The sequence below is a fragment of the Mus musculus genome, chromosome 14 (genome assembly GCF_000001635.26).
Source record: "Mus musculus strain C57BL/6J chromosome 14, GRCm38.p6 C57BL/6J".
In the NCBI taxonomy this organism is placed as follows: domain Eukaryota; kingdom Metazoa; phylum Chordata; class Mammalia; order Rodentia; family Muridae; genus Mus; species Mus musculus.
The window spans coordinates 52,309,569-52,329,761 of NC_000080.6; the positions used below are offsets into that span (position 1 = coordinate 52,309,569).

Genomic DNA, 20,193 nt, shown 5'->3' on the forward strand with positions numbered 1-20,193 from the left:
GAAATTATTTATTAAATACCACCTCACACACACATATATGTATATATAATTTTAGAGATACAGTTCTTGACACTGGAGGTGGCTCAGCAGTTAAGAGTACTGACTGCTCTTCCAAAGGATCTGGATTCAATTCCCAGCACTCACATAATGGCTTGCAACTGTATGTAACGCCAGGACCTACATAGATATACATTCAGGCAAAACATCAATATCAATGCACATACAATTGAAAAAAAAAAAAAAAGACAAGTTTCTCTGCTGGCCATTGTGGCTCAAGGCTTTGAACCAGCACTTGGGAGGGAGAGGCAGGTGAATTTTTGTGAGTTTGAGGCCAGTAAGACCTACCTAAAGAGACCCTGCCACTCTCTCTTCACACACATGCACATGCACACAGAGGTTCTCATGTATCCCAAGCTGATCTCTGATTCACTACATCACTGAGCATAACTTAGACTTCTTTCGTGCATACTAAGAAAATAATCTACCAAGAGCTACACCCCTAGCTCTTTTCTTCACACTATTACTAATTTATATTATTATTTTTCAAGAAGATGTTTTTCTACATAGCTCTGGCTATCCTGGAACTACTACTTGTAGACCAGGCTAGCCTCAATCTCAGAAGAGATCCACCTGCCTGTGCCTTCCCAGTGCTGGAATTAAAGATGTGTACCACCATCACCCAGCTTGCATTATTGTCTTTAAAAGTTATTTTATTTCGTAGCCGGGCGTGGTGGTGCACACCTTTAATCCCAGCACTCGAGAGGCAGAGGCAGGCGGATTTCTGAGTTCGAGGCCAGCCTGGTCTACAGTGTGAGTTCCAGGACAGCCAGGACTACACAGAGAAACCCTGTCTCGAAAAACCAAAAAAAAAAAAAAAAAAAAAAGTTATTTTATTTCGTATGTTTGTGTCTGCTTGAATGTGTACTTGTATGACGCATGTGCGTGATACCCACAGAAGCCAGAAGAGGGCATCATATCTCCTGGAAATGGAGGTAGCAGATAGTTATGACTCACTACTTGGGTACTGGGAATTGAACCTGGGTCTTCTGGAAGAGCAGCCAGTGAGCCAGGGCTCTTAACTGCTGAGCCATCTCTCCAGCCCTTTGTCTGCATGCTTAATAGCCAGATCTTGCTTTACTGGTAGAACCTTTTTTCCATCTCTGATTACAATGTTGGATCTCAAACATCATAAAGTACTATTATCTTGATCTACAGATCCACTGTTGTCAGTAGGCTGCTTGAGGTCTGGGAAAGACTGATGAGCAGCCTCCAAACTCAAACAAAACAACACACACACAACAGTTGTGTTTTGGTAGGAAGTGGTTAAAAAAAAATTCCTAAAGGAAAACCTAGACATTGCCTGTACACTGGGCAAATATCTTTTGAAAAACAGAATCTGTTTTTAAAAACCTCCCCCCCCCCCCCCAGTGAAATGACATCCATTGGAGGTTGTTTGGGAATGAGGCTGACTGAGGAAGTTAAGTATTTTTACACCATATGTTCAGCTTTGGCAGGAGAAAAGGGTGGGAAGAGAATCTCTGAATTCGGGAATGCCAACATCACACCCCATCTGGCTATTTAGTCATAAAATAAGGAGAAACACACAAAAAACTTGGCCAAAACACCTTTAATGATGAAGGAAAAAATTCTAGTATCTCCCCTCTCGGCTCTTACACATTTCACTGTGTTAGGGAGCTCTGGAGCCCACTACTTTAGAGAATCATCATTGACAACAGCTAACAGCAAAATTCAGTCTTCTCAGAACACCTGTTCCACAGGATCCTATGTTAAGAGTAAATACTACATCTCACTACAAGACAGAGACGGGGGGAAACCACTTGAAGCTCTGTCTCTCAACTTCTAGAAAAAAAATAAGACATAAGCTCTGGCCCATGGTCAGGCAAAACTGGGGGAGGAAAGGGGTTTTGAGAAGACAGCAAGGGAAATACAAGGGGTGAGGGAATAAAATAGGGAGTCATCTAAAACTAAAAACATTCTAGTGACAGGAAGCACACACACCCCCATGGCCCCTGGTACCTCTGCATACCACATCACCATTAGCTCAAAGAAAACGTTCATACTCACAAGAGCTGAACATCGAGTCCCCTTACATCAAGTCCTGTTCTTCATCAAATAGATTCCCAGCAATGCCTGTTTTAGCAACAACCCTCAACTCCCCATCATTGCTTAAATAATCATCCTCACCAACAGGATTCTTTAGAGTTAGAAACTTCATACTCCCTAAACTATCACACGAGAGACCTCTTGGTAGGAAACCTGCTTGTTGGTTGAGCGGACATGATGGGAAGCTGGAGTAGTCCTGGCATCTTGACCAGCCACTATCTTTGCCTCCATGTGGCGAGTCAAGGAACATACTGCAAAAAGGATCCCAGTCCTTCACTTGTCCCTACCTTCTAGGGTGAGTCACCAATTGCTAGAATATCTTTATTGCCAGCACTCTCTGGAGCAGGGGGGAAGGAGAAAGAAGTTATAGTTTCTTCTTTCTTCCGGTGTGCTTGTTGGGCACAGCCTCAACTTCCGGAGGCTATGTTCTCTGCCTCTCTGGATCATGTCACTGGAGTCACCTTGTGAAACACAGTTCCTGGGCTTTCACAGCAATGATGGTACTAGGGCCCGAGTGGCAATGCAGGTAGGTCCAGAACTCCAGGGCTCAGTGGAAAACTGGGTAGTGGTTGCAGAAAGAAACCTACCACCCCTTACAAGCTTCTCAAGAAGGTCCCGGCCCTAGAAAGTCTTGCAGGGTGGTCAAGATCACCAAGGAGTAACGCTGGGCCTTCCATGGACAGTTGCCAGCCCCTTGGACCAAGGCTGCCACTCCAAGGATGGGGGTTCTAGTATACCTGCCAAAGGGAAAGGGAGAAGAGGAGAGAGCTCCCCCTTGAGAATGTAAAAGCTATAGGGAATTTGTTTCCCTTAGTTACACAGAACAAAAAGGTGATAAAAATTTCTTAAGGGGACATTCTCTTTCAAAGGCAATTGTCAAGCTCAGGGACTAGAGAAGAAGCCACTAGAAACATCATGTCAGGACTTGAGAAAGGACAAGAGGAGGGTGAGTAAATCTTGGAGGTTCCTCTATGAAGCTCTCAGGTTTCTGCTCTCTGAGTCATAGAGGACCAGGTACAGAAAGCAGGCTCATGGCATGGTGGGGTCATCTTTTCGAGGGAATGGGGAGAGCCCTGGAGAAGGGATGGAGGAGGAACAGCCAGGGACCAAGGAAAGAGTAGCAATATTCTGAGGGCCATGGGGTGCAAAGGGCGGTACCTGGTGGTGAGCCAACAGCATGTGCTTCTTGAGGGTAGCACGGTCAAGGAAGCCCTGCCTGCAGAAGACACAAGTGAAGAGTGGCCCATCCTTGGGATGGGTCTTCTGATGCTCCTCCAGAGCTGTCTGGGTAGGAAAGCTCTGGCCACATACTTCACAGGCCTTCCTGCCGCTGCTCTCTCCTGGATCCTTCTTCATGGCTTCCGGTAAGTTCAGCTCTTCCACCAAAGGGGTGCTGGTGCCCTCCCCTTCTTGGGTGAGGGCTGCCATCGGGCTTGAGGTTCCCTCCAGTTTGGCTTCTTCCTCCATGGCTCCGGAAACATCACTGGTTCCCTGCTCCATGGGTTGGGGATGATCCAGGTTGTCGGGTGGTGGCGGAGGTGGCGGCAGAGTGTGTTGAGGGGCTTTCTCATTACTGTCCATCTCCTTCACAGTGGTGGGTGCTGCTACTGATGTTGCCACTTCTTCCTCTGCCCCAGATACCTCTTCTGAGTCACCTCGTACTGATATGGCCTTCTCTCCCCCACTCTCAGAGCCTCTTCCTGCTAGGGAATCTTCATCTGTCACGTCTTCCTCCTCTTCCTCATCCTCTTCCTCTTCCTCAGACATCTCCTCTTCTGGAGATGGCTGCTGGGACTGCGGCTGGGGGAAACTCCCTGGTCCAGAGGCTGTAGACTGCTCAGAGCTGTTTTCCTGGGCAGCTCCCCCACCTTCAGAAAGTGCGGAACCCCCATTGGGGATCTGGCCCCCCAGGTGCATCCGAACATGTTGCTGCAGAGTGACAGCATTAGTGAACTTCTTCTGACAAATGGGGCAGGAGTTCTGAGCCCGGGCAGCTGGACTGGTCTTGTGACCCACGAAATGTGCGCGCAAATTGCCCCTTGTGGAGAAAGCTCGGCCACACACTTTACACTTGAAGGGCCGCTCACCTCCATGTTGGCCATAATGCAGGCGTAGAGCCCGAGGGCAGCTCAGGACCCGAAGACAGATCACACACTGGTTAGGTCCAGAAGCGGAGGAGGAAGGTGCAGGGGCAGAAGTGGTGGGAGCTCCCGAGGCAGTAGATGCCACCGCCACAGCTCCTTGGCGGTCAATCTTTTCTACTAGCTGCTGCAGCTTTGAGGTCTCAGAAGGCGAAGCCCCCAAGGGTTCTAGCACATAAGGGAAGGGGAAACTTCCAGTTGACTTCAAGTGATTAGTAAGCAGTGCCCAACTCGGTAGTGACGTCACCAGCTTACTTAGCTGCATTCGGGTTGCTGAGCCACTGTCTGCTACTCCAGCGATGGCGGAGCCCTCACTCCCTGGGGGCGTGTTCTCATCCGCTTTACTCTTGGGTTCCACTGCCTTCATGAGCACAAACTTGTTGAAAGTAGGGAGCCCAGGAGCCACTGCTGTGCTTGTGCCAGTGGAGAGCAGTGTCAGGCTCTCTGTGGCACTGAGTGCTGTGGTGGAGGCCACTAGGGGTTTGCGTTCAACACCTCCGCCTGGTGTGCCTGCCTCCTCTTCTGCTTTCTCTGGTGGCACAGACATTCCGTAAGGCAGCCCACTGCTGGTGATGACGTAGTCTAGGTGCTCCGGTACTGGATGTGGATTCATTTGCACATGTGGGTACTTCTCACGATGCCGGTGAAAATGTACTTTGAGGTTGCCCCGAGTTGTGAAACGGTTACCACAGACGTTGCACTTATAGGGCCTCTCACCAGTGTGGGAACGAAGGTGGATCTGCAGGGCGCTGTCACTGCCGAATACTTTTGCACAAAAGCGGCATTTGTGCCTTCCACCGGGTTTCTCCAAGGAACTGATCACTTCCCCATAGCCCAGTTCACCACTTCCGTTCTTTGGCTTCAGGAGCCCTGGGGAGGCAGCAGCCTCAAGGCCCCTTGCTGCCCCAAGACACTGAGCTGCCAGGAGTCCGGTGGTGCCTGGGAATGCCAGATGAGGTGAAGCAATCAGCTGATCCGTACTGCCTGGCAGCGCAGGGGAAGGGGCAGGGGTGGGTTTGTGGCTCCGCCCAACCCCTCCTACAGAGAAGGGATGCTGTGATCCCAGTGGATGGTAAAGGTGGAAGAAAGCCTGCTTAGGCGGTTCAGCTCCAGAGGAGGAGGATGACGAAGAGGAAGATGCCAGTGTCTTGCCAGTTTGCGCTGGCTTGATGGGACTGAAGAGAGGCAGTAGGGGCTTGGTGGAAGAGGCAGCCCCTGTCCCAGGTAGCTCTGAGGGACTGGCAGGGGCACCCACGGTCTGCCCCAAGGAGCCAAGTAGCAGCACCTGGCGGCAGATTTGTTCAGTCATCTGCATCTGGTGAATCTGGCGCTGCTGCAGCACCCGCAACTCTTCCAAGATCAGAGGAATGTTCAAGTGGCCACTGCCTACACCTGGAGGGGGAGGGGGAGGTGGGGGAGGAGGGGGTGCAGGAGTGGATTCTGGAGGTAATGGGGTTGCTCCCAGCTTGGGACTGGCCAAGATAAGGCCCCCACCTCCCCCAGCCGCTGTACCTGTGGCAGCGACCAGGAATTGCCCAGAAGATTCCTCTCCCCTCCGCTCTGGCCCCCAAGTGGGATCCGGGGCCCCAGAGGACCCAGAATCTGGGGGATTGCTGTGCTCTGTATCCATGACCTGGGACCTACTGTGGCCCTCTGGTCGGGGCGCAGAGGAGGCTGAAGAGTTGCTGGGATTCTCCTGGCCTCCAATTATCACCATTACCGGTGGGTCAGTGCAACATGAGTTCTGGTGAGCGAGGAATTCGGTCGGGTCAGAGAATTGTGCGCAGCATTTGGCACAGACTTGGGGGTGGTCTTCCTCGCTAGCATCACCTGGGGAGAAGACAAGGAGAAAAGTGTGGGTAATGCCACAGTGTTGGATAACGGAGGCTCTAAAGAACGGGCGGCCCAGGAACCTCCGGTTAGGGTCGGAATTTAAGCTTACAGTCAGACCCTGCAGGAAGCTAGCTCTCAGACAGATCCGACTCTCGTGGTTCCTGGACACCCAGCAAAACGGGGGTTGGGGGATAGGGCGCGCACTCTCCCAGCCTCCTCCGTTACCCCTCCCCCTCCTCTGGCCCAGGAAGGGTGAGAATGGATGCGAGACCTGGGGCCTATGTGCAGAATCACACATTTTATCCGCCCACTTAAAGTCCTTACACACGAGTGTTCCCTAGGCCCCCATCTCTGCCCAAGCCTGGCCCTACCGCACCTCCGCGCTCCGCAGACTCCCCGCAGGGTCCCCCGAGTCGAGAGCTGCTCCCGGTTTCCTGCGCCATGGCCGTGGGAAGTGGAAGGCGGGATGGGTTAGGACACAATGGGTATCCGGTCTGGGGAGGCCGCCGGCGCTGCGGCAGTCTCTGCACCCAGCGACCCAGACTGCGGAGGAGATCGGCAGTGGCGGGGGCAGGGAGCAGCGGCGGAGGGGGGAGGGAAGCGAGAAGGCGCGGAGGAGGGGAGGAGCTGGAGCGCGAAAGCTGGTAGTGGGGAGATGGGGGAGGAGAGTTTGTGGGGGAGAAGCTGCCAGGGAGGGAGACGAAAGCTGGAGGAGGCGAGAGCGGAGAGTGCGGGGGGGAGGGGGGAGGGGGGAAGCGGGGAGGGGGCAAGTCTAGGAAGCTTTACTCCGGCTCTGGGTCAGGTGTCAGTGAGGCACCTTAGGGGCCCACTGTGCCCTATCCTCTGCCAGCTCCCCACCCCAGATGTCTTTATCCTAGCTGCTTCCACTGGGTCAGCCTCAAGCCCACAGTGGGAAACATTGCCCGCTCAATAGATTAAGGCGATAGGCTTCAGTAATTTTTCTTTGGATAAAGGATCTGCTGAGCTCGGAAAACGTGGATTCCAAAGGGTGCTCAGCTCGCCTCAGAGGTCGGAGGACAAGAATGGGAGGAGCAGCCTCAAACACCCACCCCTTACCAGCTCGCACACCGCAGAATGATCTCAAGTTTTCTCTTCACCCCTACTCCCATCTTACCCTCATCTCTCTTCACAAAAGAAGTTTGGGGAGGGGGGTGGATTGCAAGATAGAATTCCCAAGGGAGTCATTTGAGGGCCCCTTCTTGAGGAACACCAAGCCCTTCCCCCAGAGTTCAACACAAGCTAGTCCACAGGCCACTGGCCATATACCAAATGCAGAGTTCCTACTTTTAAAAAAGCCCTTCTTTCCGGTTCGGTACCCTCTTTCCAACCCACCCCGTCCCTAATGCGGACAATTAAATAAGATATTAGCTTACAAAGGCCTAAGGAGGTCCACCCAGCTCCAACCCTGGGGGGAGGGGAGCTCCTTCTGAAACAATGGGGAAGATGCGGAATGGGCTTTCACTGTCTGCAGCTCAGGATCCAAAGCTCCTAACGGGCCCCAAGCGGATTTCAATTCCTAAACAAGACTGACACCTGCTCACCTCCATCGGGCCCTGCCTTTTATTCAGAGGGAGTAAGTAGGGATAAGGTGCCGCAGACCAGGTATTCTGCATTCTTTTTCTTCCTTGAACTGAGATTTAAAGGGTCCCCTACTTCCTAAAATCCTTTGTTTATTTATTTTTTTCTTCAAGACAGGGTTTCTCTGTGTGGCCCTGGCTGTCCTGGAACTCACTTTGTAGACCAGGCTGACCTCGAACTCAGAAATCCGTCTGCCTCTGCCTCCCAATTGCTGGAACTAAAGGCGTGCGCCACCACTGCCCGGCAAAATCCCGTTTTTTGTTTTTTGTTTTTGTAAGATTTATTTATTATATGTAAGTACACTGTAGCTGTCTTCAGACACACCAGAAGAGGGCGTCAGATCTTGTTACGGATGGTTGCGAGCCACCATGTGGTTGCTGGGACTTGAACACTGGACCTTTGGAAGAGCAGTCAGGTGTTCTTACCCACTGAGCCATCTCACCAGCCCCAAATCCCGTATTTTTACATGGAAAAAAAAGTGATCTCAGGTCTTGGATTTGTGTTTTGGTGATAACAATAAATAAGCTCATATTGTTCCTTTCTTTTTCTTTTTGTCTTTTTTTTTTTTTTTTTCTTTTTGAAATGTTCGGTGTAACCCAAGTTGACTTTGAATCAGCAACCTTCCTGCCTCAGCTTCCCAAATGCTAGGGCTCCAACTATGGCTTCCTCGGTTCTGTTTGATTTTGAAACATGGTCTTTGTAGCTGAGTCTAGTGGTAAGCTCACAGCCTTCCTCAAATTCTACAATCACAGTCTTCCCAGTTCTGTTTTTGCCTGGCTGATAAGCTGGAGCCAGTTGCACGGAAAATGCCCCATCCCCCTTTTTATAAAGAGACAATATTTTACATACACTATCAGAAAAAATATTTTGAAAGCAGACAAATTGCAAACCGTTTGTTTTTGTGGTGCTGGCAATGGAACTTTGTACCAAGTGACCCACCACCGAGCTGTATGCCCAGACTAGGGAATGCTTGAAGCAAAGTATTAACATATGTGGGACTTTTTCCCCTCCAAAAGAGAATATAAATTAGGAACTTTTTTAAATTTGAAGATCCTTAAATATTATGGATTAGGAAATTTATATTTTTAATAAGAGAACCTAAAATACACATACAACTAAAATAATATCTTTTTGCTTGTTGGTTGTCTTTTTTTTTTTTCTTCGAGACAGGGTTTCTCTGTGTAGCCCCTGGCTGTCCTGGAACTCACTCTGTAGACCAGGCTGGCCTCAAACTTACTACATAGCACAGACTGGCTAGCCTCTTCCTGCTCCTACTACCCATGGACTCAGATTATTATAAACCTGATTCACCATGTCCACTGCATCCCAACATTGTGGGGATTGAACCTAGGATCCCACAAATGCTAGAGCAAGAGCTCTCCTCCTGAGCGCCAGCCTCGTCCTTCAGCTCCCCAACCTTGTTAATTTCTGAGTGGTATCACTGGCCTATGTCTAGGTTAAAGAGCCTTAGAGGAAGGGGAATATGTGCCCCAATCTAATCAAAATTTCAGTACATACTGGAGAGTGGTGGCACACACCTTTGACCCCAGCACTCAGGAGGCAATTAGTTCAAAGCCAGCCTGGTCTACATAGAGCTCCAGACCATCTTGGGTTATATAGTGAGACCCTGTCTTTAAAAAAAAAAAAAAAAAAAAAAAAAAAAAAAAGAGTAAACAGCTACTGTATTTATAAACTGAAAATAGCCGGGCAGTTGTGGCGCATGTCTTTAATCCCAGCAATACAAGCAGAGGCAAGTGAATGACTCTCTGAGTTTAAGACCACCCTGGTCAAATAAATAAATAAATAAATAAATAAATAAATAACACAATCTTATGTTTTAAAACTTTGGATAATCCCAGGGCTGGAGAGATGGCTCAGTGGTTAAGAGCATCCAGAGGTCCTGAGTTCAATTCCCAGCAACCACATGGGGGCACACAACCATCTATCCCTGGGATCTGATGCCCTCTTCTGGCATGCAGTTGTATATATAGATAGAGCACTCATTTACATAAAGTAAATCTTAAAAAAAAAAAAAAAGACAAGAAAAGATTTAGCCTTATAAGCCTCATGAATCAGAGCACTGAAATGGATGAGCTAACTCTGTTTTTCTAAGACCTGACCCTTGCAAACGGAGATGGAGTTCAGGGTTTCAGTTTGTTTGAGACACAGCTAAGCTTTAGTGTTACAGATAAGGAAACTGAAGCTCACAGAGGTTAAGCGACTTTTCCAAGTCCACAGAGTAATTCAATGGAGCAGCAGTCACCACCCTGGCTCCTGTCCAGTTTCCCATGCGCATCCTAAAGCTGGAGAAAGGAGCCTGTGTGGCTCCTCCCTGCCCTCAAGTCAGAGAGAGGGAATCAGATGGAGACTTTCTACCGAGCAGTCGTTAATTAGCACCGAACATTTGATATCCAGTTGCTGTTCTGTCAAGTCCTTGGACAAGAAAAGAAATCCTTTTCTTTTCTTCTTCTCCTGGGAAACAGTGTCCCCTTTCTTGCTTTGTAATGAAATGTGCTTTCTGATGTGTCATTTGATCTACACCCTTTAAGGTAAGTTTAGTCCCTGGTGAAAGGTGATGTATCAGCAGCCACTGTAAGAGGAACCACCCACTCCTTGGCACCCCTTTTCACTCAGTGCCGATCCTGAAAAAGAGAGCAAGATTCTCGTGCAGACAGGGCTAAAGTCACAGAACACAGGGACATGCTAAGCAGGTGACACCTAGGTAGCAGAAAGGGGGTCTGTGATGGATGTGGACCTGCACATGGTTGTTCAAATTTACGAAGAGCTGAAAAAATAAAATAAAATAAAATAAAATAAAATAAAATAAATAAACAAAAAAAGCCAAGTAGCTTCTCTTCTAGGCCTGGTATCCAGAAGCTAGGGGTCTAGTTCAGTAGGCAGAGAGTCTGGCACAAGCACAAACCCCTGGGTTTCAATCCCCAACATAAACCAGGCACACACACCTGTAATCCCAGCACTTTGGAGTCGGAGGCAGCTGAATCAGAAGGTCAAGGGTATCCTTATTGACTTCAACATAAGTTAGTGGCTAGCCTGAACTATATAAGACACTATCTGAGAAATAAGCAAAAAACCTGGTACCCCGATAAGCTGCTTCAGGCTTGGGAGAGAATGGTTAGGAAGAACACAGTCAAAACCACATAGGGCCTGGGCAGCAGAGTGGTGTATCTAAACAGTGGCTCTCAGCCTTTACTGTCATTAGGACTGCCTTTAGAGCTTTTAGGACATTCTGATGTCTTGGGTTGGGACTATAACTCAAAAGGAGTCCCTGAGTTCAATCACAAACAGAAGAAGGAAGGGAGGGAGGGAGGGAGGGAGGGAGGGAGGAAGGAAGGAAGGAAGGAAGGAAGGAGGGAAGGAAAGAAAGAAAGAAAGAAAGAAAGAAAGAAAGAAAGAAAGAAAGAAAGAAAGAAAGAAAGAAAGAAAAAGTAAACAACAAAACACACACACACACACACACACACCCCAAACCAAACAAACAAAAAAACCCATCTCAAGGCTAAAATACATTCAAAGGCCCTAAGGGCAGGATCCAAGCATCTTCATTATCATCTCCATCACCATAACCATCATCATTATTATTAGTTTGAAACAAAATCTTACTACATAATTTGAGTCTGGGACTGCAATGTAGGCCAGACTGGCCTCAAACTCAGAGATAGAACGGCTCAAGATGAACGGTGTCTGACACCACTGCCCAGTAAGCATTAGGTTTTTGTCTGTCTGTCTGTCTGTTTGTTTGTTTGTTTGTTTGTTTAAAGATTTATTTATCTATTTAAATGAGTACACCATAGCTGTCTTCAGACACACCAGAAGAGGGATCCCATTACAGATGGTTGTGAGCCACGATGTGGTTGCTGGGATTTGAACTCAGGACCTCTGGAAGAGCAGTCAGTGCTCTTAACCGCTGAGCCATCTCTCCAGCCTAAGCATTAGTGTTTTATGAAGCTCCTCACTTATTCCATTGTACTGCTGAAGGCTGGGAAGGACCTTTCAGTGGAAGAGCACTTACCTAATACAAATTGAGGCTCTGAGTTTAATCCTAAGTGAACCATGCATGTATACACACACACACACACACACACACAGAGTGGGCATGAGTGCCTGTCACTCCAGTGTCTGGCTGTGCCACTATTTAATTTCTGAGCTACATAGAGTAAGACCCTGATATATATTACAGATATCAATGACGTGTTGAAACTATGGTCTGCTGCTGCTGCTGTCCAGTGGCAAAGTATTATCAGTCCACAGGCCTTGGGTTCCGTGTCCAGCACACACATAATCCCAGCCCACAGCACACAAGAAGAGGCAAGTACTCCAATAATAGAGCTTCAAGGACTATGCTCTTCAAACCGTCCCCTGTTCCTCACAAGTGCTACCTGAATTAAATCGCTGCTCATCGGCAGCCTCAGTAAATAGAAATAGACTTGTAAATGTTGCCAAGATCACTTTTTAGAGACTGTACCACTGTCTCTTTTCTCAGTCTTCTCTACTAAACTCATACACGTCGTTCTTTGTCAAACCAAACTGCTATACTGAAACCTGCAGATGCACCCATGGCCTGTTCCACGCGGTAGATGAGAGGCAAGATGACTCAGATACCAGATACCAAGTGAGGAAGACATTTGTGTAGAATGCAAGCACTGTCTTGAAGCTCAAAGGTATTTTAGAGATCTGACCCTTCACTGAGCACAAATAGTCAATTAAAGTCCCAGTGGGTTTTTTTCTCTTTTCAATTTGAGGAGAATCTCTGACTCTGTCTCTCTGTCTGTCTGTCTCTCTTCCTTTCTTTCTTTCATCTTGAAACAGGGTCTCTCTGTAGCCCTGGATGGCTTGAAACTCATTCTGTATACCAGGCTACCTGGAACTCACAGAGATCCATTTATCTTTTTCTTCTGAGTGCAAAGATTAAAACTGTGTAATTGTGTGCCACCATGCCTTATTCTTCTTATTCTTATTCTTTTTTTTTTTTCTTTTCCTTTTTTTTTTTTAAGACAAGGTTTCTGAGTAGCCTTGGCTGTCCTGAAACTGGCTCTGTGGACCTAGGTTGGCCTCAAACTCAGAGATCTGCCTCCCTCTGCCTCCAAGTTTTGGGATCAAATGGATGCATTTGCTGTTCTTGCAGAGGACCCAGCACCCACATCACAACTGACTGTAACCCCAGTTCTACAGGATCTGACCCCCTCTGACCCCCTCTTCTGGCCTCTACAAGCACCAAGCACACATGTAGAACACTGGCATATATGCAGGTAAAACACCCATACACATAAAATAAAATAAAGACGCTAATAATAAAAATAATGAAATGAAGACAGCTAGATGTGGTAGCACATGCCTTTAATCTCAGCATTCAGGTGACTGAGGCAGACAGATCTCTTGTGAGTTCAAGGCCAGCTAGGGCTACTTAGTGAGACCCTGTCTCAGAATAAACAACAAACAAACAAACAAGTTATTGTAGGGCAGCTGATGATGGAGGAGTGGGAAGGAATAAAATGAAGGAAGTGCAAGAACAGAACAGCGGAGCACAGCCACTGCATGTGTCCCTGGTGAGCACTATGGTCTGGCAGCCCACACCTGAGATCCACATGGGTATGAATATTGGCATAGGCTTCTGATCCCAGGGCTGGGGAGGCTGAAGCAGAAGGATCAGGGATTCACAGAGAGCCAGTCTGAGCTACAGTGATGCCATCACCAAAACAAACCAAACAACCAAAACACAAAACAAAATGAGGAGTGGGGGGTGGGTGGGTTTCCCTTCCTTGAAAACTTAGGAAAAAAGAATTTGTTCAGGGTTAAAAGGTCATATCATATATCCTTGAGCGCCAGACTAGTTTAATTTTTTTTTTCTGGGACAGGGTTTCTCTGTGTAGCCCTAGCTGTCCTGGAACTCACTCTGTAGACCAGGCTGGCCTCGAAATCAGAAATCCACCTGCCTCTGCCTCCCAAGTGCTGGGATTAAAAGCATGCACCACTGCCCAGCTCCAGTTAATTTGAAAACCCAGTTTACTCCAAAGAAGGGCGAAGGGCAGTGTGCTGCATGCCTTTAATCCCAGCATTTAGGAGGCAGAGACAAGCAGATCTCTTTGAGCTTGAGGCTACCCTGGTCTACAGAGTGATAGCAAAACAAACAGAGAAAACCTGTCTCAAGGACAAACAAACAAACAAACGAACAAAAACAAAAGAAAGAAAGAAAAAGAAAAAGTGGGTTTTCTGTTTCCTTATCCCAAGTTCTAGCCAAGGCTAAGTCAGTCAGTCTCTCTCCCTATCTCCCATCCTTTCTTGACAGTCTAGAGTTGCTCAGACTGGCCTTGAACTCATGATCATCCTGCTTCACGCACAACACAGACTCCTGAATTACTTTCTGTCTACTTAGAGATATATTCTTTCTGACGGCCACTGCAGCAGGTACCTAAAACTGAAGTCTCTGTGGGTTCAGAAGCCTGAGAGATGAGCCCTCTCTTTCATGTGTAAGGTGCCCTATTTTTTGCCTTCCTTGCCTCTGCTATTCTTGCTGTTTGCCAGCTCCCTTCTCTCCCTCCAGGTCTGCGTGGCTGTTGTCCTGGTTTCTCCTCACTAAATATCTGGGCTTCTGATCATTCCCCAGATGTACCAGTTAACATTTCCTCCGGTGATGTCCCTTATGCCCTCTAATTCTGATATCTAGACTCTGTGGGGGAGAGACTCTTCTTCTTTCTCCCGAGTTTTTGAGTAAGTAGCCTCTTTCCTGCTCATCACTTATGTGTGGGAAGTATTCTGTTAGGTTTTGATGTTCTCATCAGGGAGCTGTGCAAGAAGAAAGTGGGAAAATAGGTTTCTCGGGGCTGTTTCTTAAAGGCACAATAGAAATGCACTCTAAGTTTACAGATAAGCAAAGGATGGACGGCAGGCAGGTCTTATTTAGTGTAATCATTGCTTTGTGTGTAGATAAAACCAAGGGCCTCACACACGCTCTTTCCCTGAGTTACATCCCGAATCCTTCCTGTCTAACTCTGGGCCATGCTCTGGGGTGGAAGGCAAGGTTAGAAACATAATGATGGCATGGTTATTAGTGGATTCTGTGTAAATGATAAGGCAGGGCTCCCCATGAATGCAAGGCAATCTCTTTAGCTTTCTACTATAGCCCAATCCTTTTAGAGACACCCCTATGAAGAGGAGAGAATGAGAATTTATATGTTACATGCTTATAAGAAAGGAGAGAGTTTTAGATAGCCATGTCAATTGCAGGAGAGAACCAACAGGCCTCTATTCAGGTCATGAAAGGAGACTAGATAAGAAAATCTCCAAGGAGTTCTGATATAAAAACCCTTAGGAGTTCTTTCTGCTCCCTCCCTCCCTTCCTTCCGTTCCCTCCCTCCGTTCCTTCCTTCCTTCCTTCCTTCTTTCCTTCCTTCCTTCCTTCCTTCCTTTCTTTCTTTCTTTCTTTCTTTCTTTCTTTCTTTCTTTCTTTCTTTCTTTCTTTCTTTCTTTCTTTCTTTCGTTCTTTCTTTCTTTCTCTTTTCTTTGATGGTCTTGGTCTCACAGAGATCGACCTGTCTCTGTCTCCTCAGCACTGGGATTAGAGTACCACCATGCCCAGAACTTTAGGAGTTCTTAAGGTAGATTTTTTAAAAAAATTTATTTATTGGGCTGTATAGGTGGCTCAGGGGTTTAAGAGCACTGACTGCTCTTCCAGAGGTCCTGAGTTCAATTCCCAGCAACCACATGGTGGCTCACAACCTTCTGTAATGGGATCTGATACTCTCCTCTGGTGTGTTTGAAGACAGCTACAGTGTACTCATATACATAAAATAAATAAATATTTTCTTTAAAATGTATTTATTTTTATTTTATAGCTATGAGTGTCTTGCATGCATCTATGTATACACACCACTTTTGGGCCTGGTACCCATGGAAGCCAGAAGAGGGCAATGGGTACCCTGGCACTAGAATTACAGATGGTTGTGAGCTGCCATGTTGGTACTGTGAATCTAAATTGGGTCCTCTGATAAAGCAATCTGTGCTCTTATGCCTTAGAGCAAATCTTTAAAACAAGCAAACAAACAAACAAGCAAAAAAATCCAACAACAATCAAGACTAGGCGAGTTTACAGATTCAAGTTCTAGGACAGCCAAAACTACACAGAGAAACCCCATCTCAAAAAAAAGATTGTTTATGATTTATTATTATTGTAGGAGTAGTAGTATTTATGTGCGTGTGCATATGCCATGGACCAACTGTTTCTCAACCTGTGTGTTTCGACCGACCTCTTAGAGACCAAATGACCCTTGCACAGGGGTCGCCTAAGACCATCAGAAAACAGATACTTACATGATGATTCATAACAGTAGCAAAATTAAAGTTATGCAGTAGCAACACAAATGTTATGGTTGGGGCCACCACATCATGAGGAACTGTGTCAAAGGGTTGCAGCATTAGGAAGGCTGAGAACCACTGCCACGGACAGAGAGCTGGTCAGCACTTTCCTTCTGCTTAAGGCAGATCCCTATGTTACCTTTGGCCTCTCCTACCAATGCAAAGTTTATCTACCTAAATTTTCTTGCTTCATAGGGTGTAAGCCTTTCCGGTTTCTATAGGAATGGATCTACAGCAGCGTCACTACACTTCCAGGTATCCAGAGCCCTCCTAGTCAAACTGTACCCTAAAAGGCTTGAGAATCCAGCTGCTGGACACCCTCTGACTTGTGCAGAAAACTTTCCCTCAGCCACGGTGTGGGGAATGGGTGAGCAGATGGGAGGAAGGCGAGGAGAACATGCCTCTTGGGGGTTGGGGGTGGCGTTCAGCACAGTTCCACAATTGAACCAGCAGGGGAGCAGGACTGAGAGGCAACTCTCAGGCTCTAGGGGAAATCTCCTATAGAGCTCCAGGAAGAAACATCCGGCCTATAGCAGCATTAAGGAGGCTTAATGTGTCTCAGGGGGGAAGGATGCCATCACCATAGAACCTCTAAATATGGGCACAGTGGGATCTCAGCCAAGCAATGGCTTGGGGAAGATGGTTCCTACCCCAAACTTAACTTGTTTGTTAAGGTTTCATTGTGCATGCCGCACTGACTCGACCGAAAGTCATTTTTGTAGAGTGGAAACAAGTTCAGTTCATAATTAGTTCTAGCTGCCACAAATACAGTCCCCCAGAGCCCTGCGTGTCTTATAAAGGCATACTGAGGTCCCTGAGTGGTCACTGCCCTCACATGTGATAACTGCAATATTCCTTCTCACTAAGTACTTATGGTAAGTATGTCTCTAAGAAATGCCATTTATGCTGGCCATTTCCCCAAAGAGCTTACCCAGGTTAATAAGGTAACTATTGTACTTATCCATCTCTGTCTAACAGATGAAGAAACTGAGGCACAGAGAAGCAAAACCAAGCTTGTATAGCTAGCATAGAGGGGGAACTGGGTTTGTCAAAAAAAAAAAAATCCTAAAAATATGACTTCAGAACCCTTATGCATAACCTTATTTTATATATTTTGAGGCATATCATGTGTTTGCTAAGCAAAAGTCTGGCCCCAGGGTTGAACTTTCTGACTTCCATGTTGTAGGCACACATGTAGCTATACTACTTAATCCAAAACTGTCTTGAGTCTCAGACTCATCTAGACATAGATACCTATTCCTGGCTCAGCCTCAGACAGTGAGTATCACCAGCCTTAGGGATATAAGCATCCAGATACATAATTTTTTTCCCGCTGACCACGTCTTCGGTTATCTCGGAGGCGTTGAACAATCAGTTCCTAATGTCCTCCTCTTCCTCTCACGGCCTTTCACCTGCTGGAGTTGTCTAAGACTGCACAGACTTTTGTATTCTGCTGTGCCAGTGCATGGCTGTAATCACAGCACACAGAAGGTAGAGGGGCTGGAGGATCACCAGTTTAAGGCCAGCTTGGCTACAGCTCCATATAGCCCGTTCTCTTCTCCCAAAGGAAATTTGTTGATTAAAAAAAAAAAAAATACAGCAACTTAGCATGATGGTGCACATTTGTTCAGATGTCTGAGACAGGAGAATTGCCAAAAGTTCCAGGCCAACCAGGGCTGTATAGTGACTATAGAGCTAGTCTGGGCAACATAAGCAGATCGTCCCAGAAACTAAAAAAATAAATAAATAGCAAGATCCTTATACAGTGATAGCGTATATGAACAGTTATGTTAACTCGCACGTTAAATACCATCTTTGCCTCCCTTAAAACACAAACCTGAGTCCCTTTACAGGGCTGTCTTTCAGTTTCCCTTCGGATAAGGAGGAGCACACCCCCAAGCTAGCCTGCATTCTGACCGACATTAGCTTTCTTCCTCTGGGAGTTCTGCTCTCAGCCCAGCGCAACAATGAGAAACTTTATTCTCTTCCCCCCTCAGGGGAACCTTCACGTTTATCCAATTCATTCTCTTGCAACCCAACTCTCTCCAGAAAGAAGAGGGGGAAATCCCATCCCTAAGAGACGGGTCTTCAGGTCTGAGGACGTTACTTAGCAACGGCACAAAGACCAGCGAGCAAAGAAGGACTTGGAGAGAAAACTCTTGGGTAGAGAGACAGAGCCAGTTTGAAAACTACATTTCATCCGGAGAAAAGCAAGGAAAACACAAACAGAATGAATCCCGACAACAGCCGGGGGGTGGGGGGTGGGGGTGGGTATCTCCTTTGCACGAGCCCTCTCCTCATCCTCAAGTCTAGAGTCCTTCACATCCCCAGTGACCAAGTGCTGCTCAGGTTTGGCTCTTGGCCGAGGTGCCCTCCATTGCCCTGGCCTGAACCATGCAGGCTTTGAATCCTACACCTCCCCCCCCCACCCCCCGAATCCCCGCTACCTCCTGCCCCCAGCACCCACCGTTCTCAGATGCGCTGGGACCTTCACAGTCCGAGATTAACTGTTGGGGTCTCCGTTGCTTTCGCCGAGACATTCCCGAGTAGTGAGCGGTAAGAGAGGGAGGGCACCTCACCGCGCACTGAGTTTTAATGGGGTGACCTGGTCCGATCACCCTGTCTAGCCTGAGGCCAACGGGTATCGGTACCCCAGTGCAAACCACTGAGGAGCAGAGGAATTCTCCCGTCCCAGAGACGGACTGACTAGTGTGACTCTTTCCCGACTCCCTTTCTCTCTCAATCTCCCAAGTCTTTAAAGGAGAGACGCCCCCTTTTTTCCCCTTCAGCTTCTTCCCAACGCTCCTGCAGCTCCTATTGTAAAAGCAAAAATCCTAATCTTTCCGCACACTCTTTTCTTTTGTACTGCAGAGGAAGGGATTTAACCCTCTCCTCCCTGCCAGGACTCTGCCGGCCTCTCTGGGACTGCCCAAGGCTTGCTGTTCTAACTCTTCTCCCAATATCTTCCTTTCGGAGCCTTTTGATTTTTCCATAATTGTGCCTTGACGAAGCTCAGCTTCTGGGTTAGAAACTTCAACACAAACTTTCTCATATATATTGATTTTTTTCAGGCCAAGAAGTCAGCTATTGCCAGATGAAAATGGGAATATGTAAAGATTGGTAGACTGAGTAAAAATAGACACTATAATAATCATGTAGATATAGCTTTAATAATTTATACAGATCTCCACTTCTATGATGTATTTTAGTACTAAAATTCTTGAAATTAGCTCAGCAGCTTTTAAATTTTTTAATGAAAAAGTTATTACTGTGTATGTGTGCATGATTCATGTGTGAATGAGCATTCCTGATCCGACATGAATGAACGAACGTGGAAATCAAAAGACAACTTTGTGGGGAGTTGGTTTTCTCCTTACATCTGGATCCCAGTTTTGGGAATCCAACTCAGTTTGTCAGACTTGATCAGCAAGGGCTGAGACAATTTGTGCCAGCCCACAGCAGCGCCCCTCCCCCCATACACAACACACACACACACACACACACACACACACACACACACACACACACACACACATTTTGTAGCTCTGGCTGGCCTGGAACTCACTGTATAGACAGGTTGGCCTCAAATTCACATAGACCTGCCTGCCTCTGCCTCTCAAGCGCTAGAATTTACAGGTGTGTGTGTCACCACATACAATATCCACAGCAGGTTTTTATAAGAATGCTCTGCTGTGGACAGCTGTCTCTCCTGGTCCTGTCCAGGTCTTTCAGTGGAAAGGATGCTTGTGAGAAGACAGGAGAGCAGATGATTTCCTTCTGCGCTTCAGAATAAAGTCTGAGAGGAGGCTGTGCTGAATCCGTGGATCCTCTTTAACGTCTTCACAGGTAGGAAATAACAGTCAAGGGTTCTGTGGAAAGGACTGCTTGTGGGTGTCAAATTAGACCTTTTAAATAATCTGGCAGGTAGGCTGTGCTGCAGTTTACCAGCAGAGCATTTGCCTAGCGCAGTGAATGGCTTTAGTTTAATCCCCATCACCAAAAGGGAAAAACAAAAAGAAGGAATTCACCCAGCTGGGCACACTGTTGCGTATCTGCATTCTTAATACCCAAGAATTTAGGAGCTCCTAAATTTAAGGTTAGCACCAGCTACACGTATAGATGCTTA

At 47.2% G+C, this 20,193-nt stretch overlaps 1 protein-coding gene across 2 annotated transcripts; it reads right to left on the reverse strand.

The window, feature by feature from the left end:
* Positions 1-1,608: 1,608 nt before the first annotated feature.
* Positions 1,609-19,102, reverse strand: Sall2 (spalt like transcription factor 2). Of its 2 annotated transcripts, none has more exons than NM_015772.3 (2): positions 18,535-19,102; positions 1,609-6,095 (listed from the first exon to the last, which is right to left on the reverse strand). In NM_015772.3, exons 1-2 carry the CDS (start codon positions 18,605-18,607, stop codon positions 3,154-3,156), a joined length of 3,015 nt encoding a protein of 1,004 aa, NP_056587.2. In that variant the 5' UTR covers positions 18,608-19,102; the 3' UTR covers positions 1,609-3,153. The 2 variants fall into 2 exon arrangements, with proteins under 2 accessions (NP_056587.2, NP_001231845.1); NM_001244916.1 differs by lacking the exon at positions 18,535-19,102 and adding an exon at positions 6,475-6,755.
* Between the last annotated feature and the right edge of the window lie 1,091 nt (positions 19,103-20,193).

Coding starts and splice junctions, on each gene's coding strand:
- Sall2 (NM_015772.3), bottom strand. CDS start 18,607: ATGTCTCGGCGAAAGCAACGGAGACCCCAACAGTTAATCTCGGACTGT. Junction 6,096..18,534: donor TCCCAGCGCATCTGAGAACG/GTGGGTGCTGGG, acceptor TCTTCTCCCCAG/GTGATGCTAGCGAGGAAGAC.